At 41.3% G+C, this 13,438-nt stretch overlaps 1 protein-coding gene across 15 annotated transcripts in view; it reads right to left on the reverse strand.

Moving 5' to 3' along the window:
• Nucleotides 1–13,438, reverse strand: part of MAP2 (microtubule associated protein 2) — a 241,407-nt gene that overhangs the window by 52,086 nt on the left and 175,883 nt on the right. For all 15 annotated transcript variants that reach the window (XM_088669015.1, XM_060282211.2, XM_060282236.2 and 12 more), the window contains one exon: nucleotides 12,025–12,102. In XM_088669015.1, coding sequence (XP_088525141.1) covers nucleotides 12,025–12,102 — 78 coding nt within the window. The remainder of the gene's footprint in view (nucleotides 1–12,024; nucleotides 12,103–13,438) is intronic.

Here is a 13,438-nt window from a genome sequence, read left to right on the forward strand (position 1 = left end):
ATACTGTAGCATTGAATAAGCTACAACTCAAGGGTAAGCCCCATTCATCTCAATACATGAGTAGGTATGAATAGTGTTGCTTTGTAAATCATTGAAACATGCATTATTATTTGGCACAAGAGGCAGCAATATGAGAAGATGTGGCTCTCTCTAGAGACAGATCATTGTCGCACCTTTAGGGCTCAGTTTAGAAGCTTTTTGCACTGCTGTGCACTCAACAAGCTTACCTTCAATTCAGCAATATACAGCAAAGTTATTTAAACCATAGATGTACTACAAAGGAATTCAGGAAGAATAAAAGAAGAGATTTTTCTTAACCATAGTAAGAAATGCTAAAAAGAAAATTGATTCTGCTTGTATTAGCTCATGAAATATTTTCTGCCACCCTTTGCATAATGATAAAGGCTCTTTGCAGGATGGACTCTGTACTTAAGATTGAGCAGAACCACACGAGATAGATGGAATTGTCCTCATTTTGCCAGTTAGATTTTCACTGGAGGCAGAGCTCCATGTTGTGAAAAAGGAACAAAGAACAAAGCAGTTCTGTCTATTAAAGTAGGAAGCCCTTATAGGTGCTGATCAGCATGCTAAAATAAGTACAGAATACAATGCAAAATGGCAAAAATGAAGCTTGATAGCCTGCCTTGTTAACATAAATGTGGTTTGAAGAAGCCACTGTCTGCTGCATTCAGATGTAGTAACAAACCATGATTTGTTCCCCAAAAGCAACAGAATCTCTTCCCTTTGCACATGGAATGGGGAGCGTGCAAGCCATGGCTTATTCATTGTTATGTTCAAAGTGGGTGTATATTTCAGTGACTATAGAGCACCACAGGTAAACTCTGGAGCCTGATCTTGCAAAATCTATGTTGGAACATTGCTGTTGGCATCTGTATGTCTCGAGAGACAATGGAGTGCACCTCTGGGGGTGTTACCAGCACCAAAAGGTTCTCCCCGGGGTGCAAGCCTGGGCAGTGTGTATGGAGGTCGAAGGCTGTCCAGATAACAAGACACTCAGGTCAGCCTCACTGATGTGGTCCAAAGGAAAGAAGGCTCAGCGATGTGTCAGAGCCCCTGCAGTGCAATATGTTTGGCACCAGCTTGTCTTCAGGAGTTCCTGGAAGGAGGCATACAAGGTACCATCCAACCATCTTGGGTCTACTCCAGATTTGTGTAGGATTTACTCCTTAGCCTTGCTCTATTAATTTAAATGGAATCTCTCTCCGACTTTTCTTTTAAACTTCAGAGAGTCAAAAGTAATTATACTTGTCAAAGTCTCATTGATTTTGTCATATTACTATTTCTTTAAATGATGTTATTTCTTCAAATATTGTTTGAATATGTAATACAAGTCTGTTTTAGCTAGACAAAATTATATTAACTCACTCCACTAAAGTAAAATCCATAGATCACCCCAGAAATAAATTCAGAAATGTCCCAAAATTTGTCCTGGTCAGCTTCACTTGCCAGGAGAAAAATGCAATGTTTTGAGCCCCACTCCTTGAGACTGGAATCACAGGGTGTGGTGTTTCAACAATCTGTTCCCATCAATAATACACTACTGTGTTTGAAAGAGTGGAATCCAAAGAGTGGAATCCAAAGAGCCAGACAAGTAACTCCACATCTCCACTCCACAATGTACTGCAAAGAAACCTATTTTGGAAAATGAAGAGACTTTCAAAAGAAATTTGTGGTATGCCATGGAGGTCTGCTGTTCAAAGAAAAAGTGGGGGAAAGCCTGATGGACATGAGGTTGTAGCAAAAGCTGCCAAGCCAAGCATAAAATAGCCTTTCCCTTTGATTCTGGTCCCTCTCTTACCTGAAGACCCTGAGAAGGTGGAGGATAAAACTCTGAAACTTTAGGTCTAAACCTGACACCTGACAGCCCTGGACACAAATGATGAAATGAACGTGGCATGGCAGGGTAGAGGAGAGGAGGAAGAGCGGGACCATGTTTTGTTCACCTTCTTCATAGCCTAAAAAGGCCTCTGCACTCTGGGCTGTGGCATTGGGAGGTCCACTAGCTTCAGTCCATTCGGAGCTGAACAAAGGGTGTTCATAGTACTCCTCATCCGAATTGTAGGGCTCATCATCAGGCACAGACACTGAAATGGAAGGGGCAAGGAACTTACGCCTCTCCCCTGTGGCAGCTGGCCCATGCCATGAGCTGCTGCGAAGAGGTCCCACCTCATCCTCAGCTCCTTCATCTACAGACAGACACACAGGAAGAAACTGCACAGAGAACTTGAAGAGACAGAAGGACATAACACAAGACAGAATGGAAACATGCTGACACGTACTGGACACCGATGCAACATCATGGGATGAAAGGAACCAACCATGCTAAGCTCAATGTCATCCCGAAGGCACAATACACACATTTAATGCATTGCCAACATGAATGCATTTATTATGTTTTCTATGGTGCCCACAGGAAGAGTAGAAGAAGTCCATGTCTTTCCACAATGCAAATGAACCCAACAGCCAAAACAAGGACTTTGCTCCAAACACATAAGTGATTAAGGATATAAAACGAAAATTCTAGATATGAGTCTAGGGCAAATTTGCCACAGTATGTGTCACAACCACATTATATAGTAAAAGTAAAAGAAATTGGGACAAAACTAGACATTCATCAGAAAGCAAGGCAGAATAAAAGAGGTCTCCCCTCCATAAAGCATACAAGCAAACAAAAAACCCAATCCAGAAGAATCTTTTTACGATTTGTTGAAATATGGGTTTGAAACTTTGGGGTATCATTTCATCATCCCATCAGTAAGCAAAAATGTGGTCTAATCACCAAAGAATAATGAAGTTAATGTATGCAGCCAGAGCATGTTTGCAATCCAAGGAAACAAACACCACTGCTTGCCCTCTCTTAGTAAACTTCTCCAACCTACCACCTCAGGCCAAAGTATAAGTGATAGGAACAATCACATATGCCTGTTCCCAAGTTTGCCCATTTGGTCATGTGAGTTTGGTGAGTGTGCAAGCTACAATGCTTGCAAATGAGGTGCATGTTGATGATGGGAACAAGATCCTTTCCTCATTTTACCTTTCTGTGTTCCATCACTTCAGCCACACCTCTTCCCCATCCTGGTTCAATTACAGTTGAGTTTCCATCACTCATATATCTCTCTGGTGCAAAGGTTTGACTTCCACCCACTACTTTATATTTGAACAGGCAGACATGTGAACAGAAAATGTAACTGCATCCATCACATCAGGTATGGCCCCTAGGAGTAACTTTTTAAAGAGTTGCTCTTATAATCAGACCCTGGACCTTCCTCTACTGAATGATAACTTTATGCACTACAGACACATACCATATAGGGGTTCCTATTTATTCCAGACTATTATCCTAGAATATTATAACCCAAGAACTGTCTTAGCCATTGACAAAAAACAGGCAGTATATAAGGAGCCACAAATGAATTCTTTTTCTTTTAAGATAACAAACAAATTCACTTCAACAAAGAGAATCACAATTTCCTCTTACTGAACAGTGGTGCAAATAAACTCATTATGTCACACTTCGCTTTGGGGAAGACTAGAAACAAAGTTAAAGCTTGACTAAGCATCCACAAAGCTTGAAAGTTGGTATCTGGTTGAATGCTGTATTTAGCAGAGGTCCTCTTCAGCTGATCTTTCTTTGCGGCTTACTGTCCAGGATTTGCTCCAACATACAAAAAACCTACAAAAATTTTTAGTTTCACATTTCAACTTCCTCCACTTATTGCTAACACACAATGCAAAAGCAAACCAGAAACGGGTAATTACTATTTTCAAGTGTAATTCACATGATCTAAATACTTGCATGAGTGCACCCATTTTTCTCATTACTTTCCCAGGGGCAGTTGTGTGCACTGCGATTAGAGGGACGTGATTGAAGTTCCTTGATGCTGCAGGTGACTGCTTCAGGAAAGGTAGAACTCAGAAGTTTCACAGGGTACAAGGACTTCACTTTGCTTTATCAACCTTTTTTTTTTAATTCATTGTATAAAGTTATGATTCTATCAGTGCTTTCAAGCTGGAAGCTATGCAGTTTTCTTCAGTCCCTCATCCACCCCCACAAATGTATTTTCATTCTAAACACAACAAAAGTATATAATTTCACTTTAGGATGTCATTACCTTAACCGGTCAATGGCTTTTACACAGAGCAGTAAAAGCAAAAGCTCTTCCTTTTGCTCTTTATGTAAGTCTCTGTACCAGAATAAAAGGTGGAAAGAGATGTTGCTGCACAGAGCGCTGCTCATCCTCTGCTAGTCCGCACACACAAAGTTGTGTGTAAAATACAGCTGTTTTCAATTCTAAGGGAGCGCCAGCTTTCTCCCCGACTTTTCACACTTTTTAAAATCAGCCTCCCCACCCATGTTTCCTATGCAGAGAATTAGAACTTAACTTCTTTTAAAAGAAGAAGTACTGTAAAAAGCTGAATTTGCAAAGGACTTGCTGCAGGGCAAGTATATGGAGAAGCTGACTGCAAACCAATCTGTGGGCATAACCCCAAAGCCCTGGGTCAATGCCAGCTCCATTGGAATGGCGCTGAAGGTATATGAATTCTTAAGCAGATAACTGAGAAAGGTGCTTTAGTTAAGATGTTCTAGCCCACCCAAAAATGCCTGTGTGGCTTGCCTTTCCTTACAGAGACTCCCAGTACCACTTATGTAGTATGTGCTATAGTATTTTCTACTAGGATACACAAGGCTGGTTCTTCTAATTTCATAAAGGTTGCATATCTAAGTGACAAACAATGGGAGGGGGAGGGAAGGTTAGGCCAGTCCAACCTACTCTTCCCTCACTGCTTCCAATCCTACTTGACAGACATCCTGATTCCAAGACTGTTCCCCCCAGGAGGTAGTAAGCAATCCTTCATGTATGAAAGCTTATTCCTACTCCTAGCTGGAGAAATCTACATGGGAGATACAGTTCAATGAATGATGTGAGACCCAATGATGCTTTGCCATGGCCCAGAATGGCGTGATTGTGACAATCAAATTAAATTGTATGAATTAGCCTAAAATGCAGCAAAATAGTACCCCAACGAAGGGGTATTGATTTGTGCCTCCCTTTAGTTTGCTTTATAACATTAAATTTTCATATATTGCCACTTTAACACCCACCATATGGCATAATTGCTGAAGAATGAAAATGTACTGGAAGTACATTTGAATGTGTTATATTTTAATTGCTCTAACAAAAAAATTAATAAATCATACAGCTGTTTTGTCCATTGTAGTAGGTACTCTTTAAAATATATGCTGTAGTAAGACCCTTTGAAATGAATTGGGACTGTCCTGGTACAGCCTAATGATTGAAGCCTAGCTAGCAGAGAAATATTTTTACAGAAAGACTGTTAAAATTCAAGCTGCTGAATATCTGTTTCCAGCAACCCGGGGGGGGGGGCACAGGGGGCAGGGGAGAGATTAGAATACATTCTAATCAGGGTTAATTCTTTTAAGGAAAAAAATAGCTCTTATCAATTTGTAAAACACTCCCTGGTCTCAAAATCCTTCCTCAAAGACATAAATTATGAATGAAACTCTTGTATCCTGGGTCCTTTTCCTTCAGCATTTTTATTCTTGCTTTTATACCTAAAGTGGTGCACACTCCAGGCATGGTCTCATGAAGCATACAGCAGACAAAAGAGTACGCTGTCTGTGCATGGCAGCACCCAATCCCTTTGCCCAGCTCTGGCTGATTAAATGTATTCAGCACTGCTCGGGGGGAAATCCACACCCTGAAAAAAGAAATCCTGCTACAGTATTTTCAATGCACAAAATAGTTTTAATAAAATCGAATTAGGATTCTTACCTCCTACTGCTGTGCAAACAGACCCACTCATTCTTTTATGTAGGTGAAGCAAGTTATCAAAATAGAACAATGAAAGCTGCAGCAGCAAATCCTTCCCTCTTCTGAAACAGATTTGCCTTACAAACCTCTTTCTGTCTCCCTGTCTCTCTAATTTGTGTTTGCTGCTTGGTTGGCCACATCTACCTTTGTCATGTCTGCTACACTGTGATTTCCAACCCTGGGATGACTGAAGGAAATCACCCTCCTACTCTGGACTGTGCAACCTGCTGACAAAATTACCACCATCAAAATGCTGTGGGGAAAGGAATGGAGTGTTAGCAGTCTCATCTCCTGTGCCCAATCCAAATTCCACGCTAAGCAGAAGCATGTTCTCAAATGCTTCTAATGATGCAAATCAATAACCCACCTGTGTCTACTTCTCATAAATCCCAACCCAAATTCAATCCATGGCAGAGGTATGGGTTATGGTGCATGGGTTAAGTGGGGATACTGTGTGTTCTGCAGGTGTGGGAACATGAAGAAAGGACAAATGGCAAATAAGACTACAACAGTTGCACTTCCTTTGTAGTGAAGCTTTTCACGGGCATTCCGTTTGACCTGGGACCCTTGTGCATGTGCACTCGCATGGACAGGGACTATGAGGCACTTATGGAGAAGGACATGAATAGATCAGGCATCCCCAAACTTCGGCCCTCCAGATGTTTTGGACTACAATTCCCATCATCCCTGACCACTGGTCCTGTTAGCTAGGGATCATGGGAGTTGTAAGCCAAAACATCTGGAGGGCCGCAGGTTGGGGATGCCTGTGAATAGATGGATGTGTTTTCATCAATACTGAAAAATGCTCTGTACATGCCTCAATGCTGTATGTGTGCAACAATCCCTGACACTGAGGCGAATGGGACTACCTCTGTTACAATGGGCAATGGAGCCCTGAGATGCCTGTGGCTCATGCTCACTGCATGCAGTTTTCAAAGCTATAGACACAGAGTAGTCCTACAATGATATAATGACCGCTTCCCCAACATAAAGGGGAGGCGCATTTTGCGCAGTCGCGCGCAGCCCCCCTTGGGAACCCTAGGGCAGATCTGGAAGTTTGGAGGCTGGCACTGCCTACCTGAGGCTGGAGGCTGGAGTCACCGCCCACTCCATCAGCCGACCAATCCGGCCGAAGGGGGCATGCCAGGGGGATTGGCCAGGTAGGATCAGGTAGGCTTACCTGCACACAAAGAAGAGGGGCCATTCCTGGGAAGCAGCCGACGGATTCAGAGCTTTCCCACCCTCCACTCCCTAACCTTTTGCTTGCCTTACAGGTCCATAGAAGAATAAAATAAATGAAAATAAATACAAAAATAATAATAAATAAATAAATAAATAAATAGTTACTTCCACAGGTTTTCTTTCACAGGCTTCTTGCTTTTCAGGTTTTTCTCCCACAGGCGTACACGCACGCAGGCGCTGCTACGACCGGTCGCTGTTAAAGGGCTGGAAAGGACTTTCCCTGCATTGGCAGGTTTCGCCTTTCCCGTAGCAATTCGTCACAACTTTGGCGGATGCAGGCCTTGGGCGGAATCCTTTAGTCATTTACACAAAGGGGAGGGGCGTGGGGGCGGTGACCCCCAGCCCTATTGCGGCGGCGATAACAGGGTTCCCGTAATCGGGCATCAAGGGGGGGGGCATTTGGCGATGCCACTTGGCTGGTTATTGCCCTCCCCCTCCAGCGGCGGCGATCCGGGGGGCGGGCTATCTGCTTGAACATATGTTCTCCAGAATTAGCCCAACCCCCACTCATGCTGGACAACCCTGAAGATCACCCCACCCCCTGCGGGGGGCTGGGAGGGATATACGCCCAATGCCTGCGCCAAGGTCTTCCTACATCTGCATTTTAATAAAGTTGTGGCCAATTTTTAATCCCATAAATACGTAGTCCTGTGTCATTATTCCACTCCGGGCTGCCCTGGGGGGCTGGGGGGACTCCGCCTGACTGCGCAAATGGGACTAATTTAGTCATCATCATTAATTTCAATAGTACACTCTGTGTAAAAGTTAGTTAGTTAGATTAATTCACCAAACAAATAAGAAAGCAGGTTGTTCCGAGACAGAAAAAGAAATGAGCTTTGGCTGAACATGTTTGTTGACAATCCTCCAGTCCTTTTCTAAAAAAAAAAACCCCTGAGTTTATTTGAAACACGAATGCACATAGATACCTTGCAACACATTTGAATTATGATTACCCGTTAATGGTGAAGCACACAGCGTCTTTGACTATATGCATGATATTGCCAAAGTTAAACAATCTGAAGTTCCGCTTATTTCAATGAAAAATATTTACAGTACATTCCCACATTCTGTTTATGCTGCCTGGAAAGGCACTGTGTCCTTCTGTCTGGTGAGCAGCGTCTTCTGTTTGAGGGGTGCAGAATGGCTGCATGAGCATGTTCTCTTGAAATCGTGAGCACGGACTCAGTCCACGCCTGGCTAAGGGGAAGGTACTATGAGCATGCTGCTCTGTAATTGGTGAGAGTTAGTGCTGATGCTGTGGTTGTTGGGAGAAAGACTGTCGTAGCTGCAACGGTACTTAAAAGTAATGTTTTGCTCTCAGTGTTGCTGCTGAGAAGGCAGTGACCACTTGGACAGCTAGGACTATTCTGCCAGGCTAAAATCCTTAGAAAGAGTAATTCCACACTGAGCTTAGTGGGACATGCTTCTGCATAAACACGCTTAAGATTATGTTGCATTGCATTTGTTGACTGCTAATAGATTTTTTACGTTTTGATAATTTGCAAATCTGTAAGTATGTATGTTTGACTTTTCAGTTTTCTTGGTTTTTTGTGATGTATGTTCTAAAGGCCATTGTCTATGAATAAAAAAATATCCTGATATGTAACTCTTCTTTTAAAAGTGATTAACTCTGCCTAGATTGTTATAACCTCTTATTTTGGGAGGTTTGAATAAAAATGGTTGAAATGGCTGTTCAGCTGGAAAAAAAGAACAAACTTTTGAAATAATGTTGTTTGTCAACTTGAAAGAGTGAGCTGGAATGATATATTAACATACATTAATCAATAAACATATGCATCATAGCTTCAGAATCCTACAGAAACATCAGCCTTTTGGTTAATTTTTATAACCATCATTTTCTCTATTATACAGATTTTTTAAAAAACAGAAATACAGTACGAATTGCTAGCTGCAGCACTGGGAACAACATGCTCTACTGAGTCACAATGACCTGGAGATGTTTCATCTCTTTCAAATACTAATACACAGAAGAGCTAGCTGGCAGTTAAATTCATTAGGGAGCCTTAACATTCCTGGAGATCAATCAATTTTCATTTTATACAAAATGAAAACCAGCAGAAAAGCAACAGTTCTAACATTAATGACTACAATTTGAAGCCAATTTTATGCTGGTATCTTAGACTGTAATCTGAATCCAGATCAGCAGGTCTGGTGGGCTACCAAAAATGTTAAAAGGGTGCTTCTGAGACAGAAAGATAGCCAAACAAACCCTTCAAATTGGGATATTCTATTTTCTCAAAGTGAGCACTTTAGATAGCATAGGCACATCACAAGCTCTGAATTGCACCAGTGCAAGCAACTTACAAGTCAGCTTGTAAAATTCTCACTCAGGGGCTCATCCACACTTACCACACTTTCTTTCCTTCTTTCATTCTTTCATTCTTTCCTTCTTTCCCCCAGCTCTTTACCCGCAAAAACCTGCTCTCCAGTGCTGAACTGGAGCAACGGCAATCTACAGAATACCTTAATTGCCATTTGCTCCAATTCAATGTTAAACACCAGGTTTTCCTGGGGAAAGCAGTGGGGAGAATGAAGAAGAAGAAGAAGAAGAAGAAGAAGAAGAAGAAGAAGAAGAAGAAGAAGAAGAAGAAGAAGAAGAAGAAGAAGAAGAAGAAGAGGAAGAAATTGCTCAAACATGGAGCTTTCAAAAGTGGACCTGTGTCTAGAAAGTCCGGGGCAAAAAGTAAGCCCAGTGCACACAGGAGTAGTAGGTAAGAAAGTAAGTAAGTAGGTAAGTAGTAGGTAATGGTTTAGTCCTTAATTTCCACATTGATGTCTGACAAGCAAGTACAGCTGGTGGATCAGCATGCTATTTTCAATTATGCACTTCTTTAATCAATTCTCAAAACATAAAACTGGCTCCCATATCGTTCCGTACCAGGAGCGGGAAGAAAGATGATTTTGTGATGAGTTAAAGCAACCTCAATCCACTAACACAGCAAGGCCTTGACTTCTTTCAGTGGCATTAACTGAATAACAAGGTTACATATTACACTTAGTACTTTCATTAAGAAGAAGGGTAAGGGCTCATATACACACAGTACAGCACTTCTGGGTCCGTAGCCCTTCAAGTTCAGAGTCAAGTGACTTAACACTCTGCATCATGCTAAAACCTCCTTTCCTGTGGAAAGTTTGCCTGCAAAGGAGAAGTTTAATTACTCTCCTTAAGTAACATTTCACATACAGGGAAGTTTCAGTTTATGATTATTTGTATGCTTAAGATTATAGGTATGTATACACTTATAAACCCAAACATGCATGCAGAAACATGAACATTCAAATATACATAGTTTTACATCACATAGTTTCTCTCCTTCCACAGGGAAGTAGTATAGCCCCAGGAGGAATATAGCATGTGTTTTTTCTGTACGTACATGAAGCTCAGCTCTAACTTTTCATACTCTCTAACATCCAATAGAAGCAAAGGTTGTGACTACAAAGTTTCCCCAAAGGGTTGCCTTAATAACATAATGAAGTGCCGGGTAAAAAGCTGTGCAATATAAAAGCAAATCTCATCCTATTGGCTGAAACAAGCCTTTGTTAAACACGTGACTAAGAGGCCTTTTGATTTAAGCACATGTTCAGATTTCTTTGTCAACGGAGGCTTTGCAGAGCTCTGTAGATTGGGGCTGCTGAAGTTACGGGGTTCTACAATACAGGCCTGGGGTGGGGAACCTGTGGCCTGCCAGCTGTTGCAGGACTCCAACATCCATCAGTGCTAGGCAGTGGAGCAAATGGCCAGGGATGAGAGAAGCTGCATTTCAACATTTGGAGGGTTAACATTTCCCCCTTCCTGGCACAGGTACATCAAATTTATTCCAATATTAAATTTCACAAAATTAAAAAGAGCTTAGCACTTGGACACAAATTCATGGACCCACGAAGGTATTCACAAGAATAATGATGGTTTGCAGTAAAATCTGAAAAAAATGCTGACCCCAGGAGTCTGGTTCCCCCCCAAAACAAATCTCAATTTTAAAAATAGTAAGAATATCTCCCCCCACCCCCCTGACATGCTCCTGTGCTTTTAAAAGTTTCAGGTAAAGCATATATTCACTGGATATGTAAAAATACAGGAAGAGAAAGAAGATACGATTATTATTTTTTACATTTATGTTGTTATGTTTTACATTACCTGTCATGTCTAAATTTAAAAGAAAACAGATATAAAGTAAGTAGAAAGAAAGATGGAAAGAAATTAATTCAAGAAACGAACCTTTTCCCAGCATGGAAATAAAGCGCTAGAAAAAGTTTTATTGTGTTTTGTCTTGAGGGCTGCCAGAATACATTGACATTCCTACTGCTAGGAGATGGCCTTTACATCCTCTAGAGTTGGGTATACTGGGTAGTAGTAATTATGTTTCCCTAGTCCAGAACTTGAGAGATTGCCTTAACCATTTTTCTAAGTTCAACTTTTCTCATCACAGGTAGTCAGTGATAAGAGAAACTGTACCAAGTGGAATTATCCTCTTATCTGCAAGCCTTAAAAGCAGGGCTGTAGAACCAATGGGCTTCCTGATACTCTTGGACTCCAACTCCCATCAGCATGAGTCTCAATGGCCAATATTGGGTCAGGGGTGTTGGCAGTTGCAATCCAACAATATCTAGAAGGCCACAATTTTCCCTGCCCTGTCTTCAAGGTACCAGAATCTTTTCAAGCCCAGTTGGAATATCTATTCACTGGCGCAACAAAACTTGCACCCATGTTAATATACACTCCCAAATATCACCATACATATATATAGATGCGTACATAACAATGCACATATTGGTACTGCTTGTGTTTTACAGCGATGTAGAACTGCTAACTTGCTATTAGGGAAAATGCTTGCTGCCCTTTAAATTAATGCTGACAGGTCATCCTCCTACCTCTCTTGGGCTCTGCAACGCCCAAGGGAATTCTTACCTTCTTCCAATGTTCCAGTCTGCTCTGAAGCTGGTGATGGGGGCGGAGAAGGAGGCAGGTTAGCTGTTTCTTCAACTGCTAAAGATTGAACAGTAAAAATGAGACACAACAATTAACTGCTTTGAGATCAGGTTATGTCAACTGGACAATCTATGCCAGTGTTTCCTAACCTGGTAACCCTGCCAGATGTTGTTGGACTCTCATCAGTCCCAGCCAGCAAAGCACTGGTTGGGGGGTGATGGGAATTGTGGTCCAAAGCATCTGGAAAATACCAGGTTGGGGAAGGCTGATCTGCATTACAGTTACCTGGCAGCATATTATAACATTTCAATTGAGTTGGATCTAAGACTTGCACTGTCTTATACCAACGATAGTAAACACTCGATTCAGATGATGTAGCATTATGCTGATAATTCTACTGAAACAGCTTATTGTTTTTGTTTCTTTAGTAAAGTTGTACATAAATACTAGAGTGTTTTTTGTTTACATCAAAGCTGTTTGAATGATTGACCTGATAATTCTTACATGCCTTGAAGAAAAGCACATTCACAAGCCAAAAGCAGGAGGGGAAAAGTGTTTTAAAAATATCATTCAGGGGAGAAAGAACATCACATAGAGGTGCCCAACCACATGTTTAATTCACTTACAGGTATCTGAAAGGATAAACGTATAATTACTTACATAAATGATTAAATCCTATTTTCTCCGGAACCTACTTACTTTCATATTGTAACTGCTTAAAGCCAAATCTTGAATTTCACCAGCTCAAGGCTGACCCACAGCTAAGCAGAAACTATTACCACTAACCTCCTTTTCAATACCCAACTGCAGTATATGTATCACGAAAGTGGGATAGGGACAAAACCACAGTGGGAACAAGACCCATGGGACATTTCCTAAACCTTCCTCTTAAAAGCCTAAGCATTTTTCTGCCAAAGTTAAGCATTAAAGCCCATTTGTTTCAGTGGGGAAAATCAGTATATTCTTATGTCATTTTCATTGATCTCAGCAGGGCTTAAATATGATTCAGTTTGGAAGAGTTGTACCTGTGCATCTAAGTCGCTATACCTGAATACAGAAAATGGTTTTGTAACAGTGCAAGCATCGAGTTCTATAGCCTATCAGCATTTTCTTCAACATATCTGTGATGTCATGTAGATAAGTTAAGCCTCTATTAACAATGTAAAAGTCAAAATCATTCTATTACAAAAGGTGGTGGTGGTGGTGATACATTATACAAGTATATACACCAATGAATGTTCACATTCAAGCACAGAATGCATACTGTAGGGAAACCATTGTTTGCTTATTTTGGTGTGTGCATGCAATGGCAGCTTTTACTATGAGGGCTCAGATATTTTTCAATGCAGTTCAGCAAGAACTTAAAACATGTGCTAAAGCTCCATTTGCTTGT

The sequence above is a fragment of the Zootoca vivipara genome, chromosome 1 (genome assembly GCF_965207765.1).
Source record: "Zootoca vivipara chromosome 1, rZooViv2.hap1.1, whole genome shotgun sequence".
In the NCBI taxonomy this organism is placed as follows: domain Eukaryota; kingdom Metazoa; phylum Chordata; class Lepidosauria; order Squamata; family Lacertidae; genus Zootoca; species Zootoca vivipara.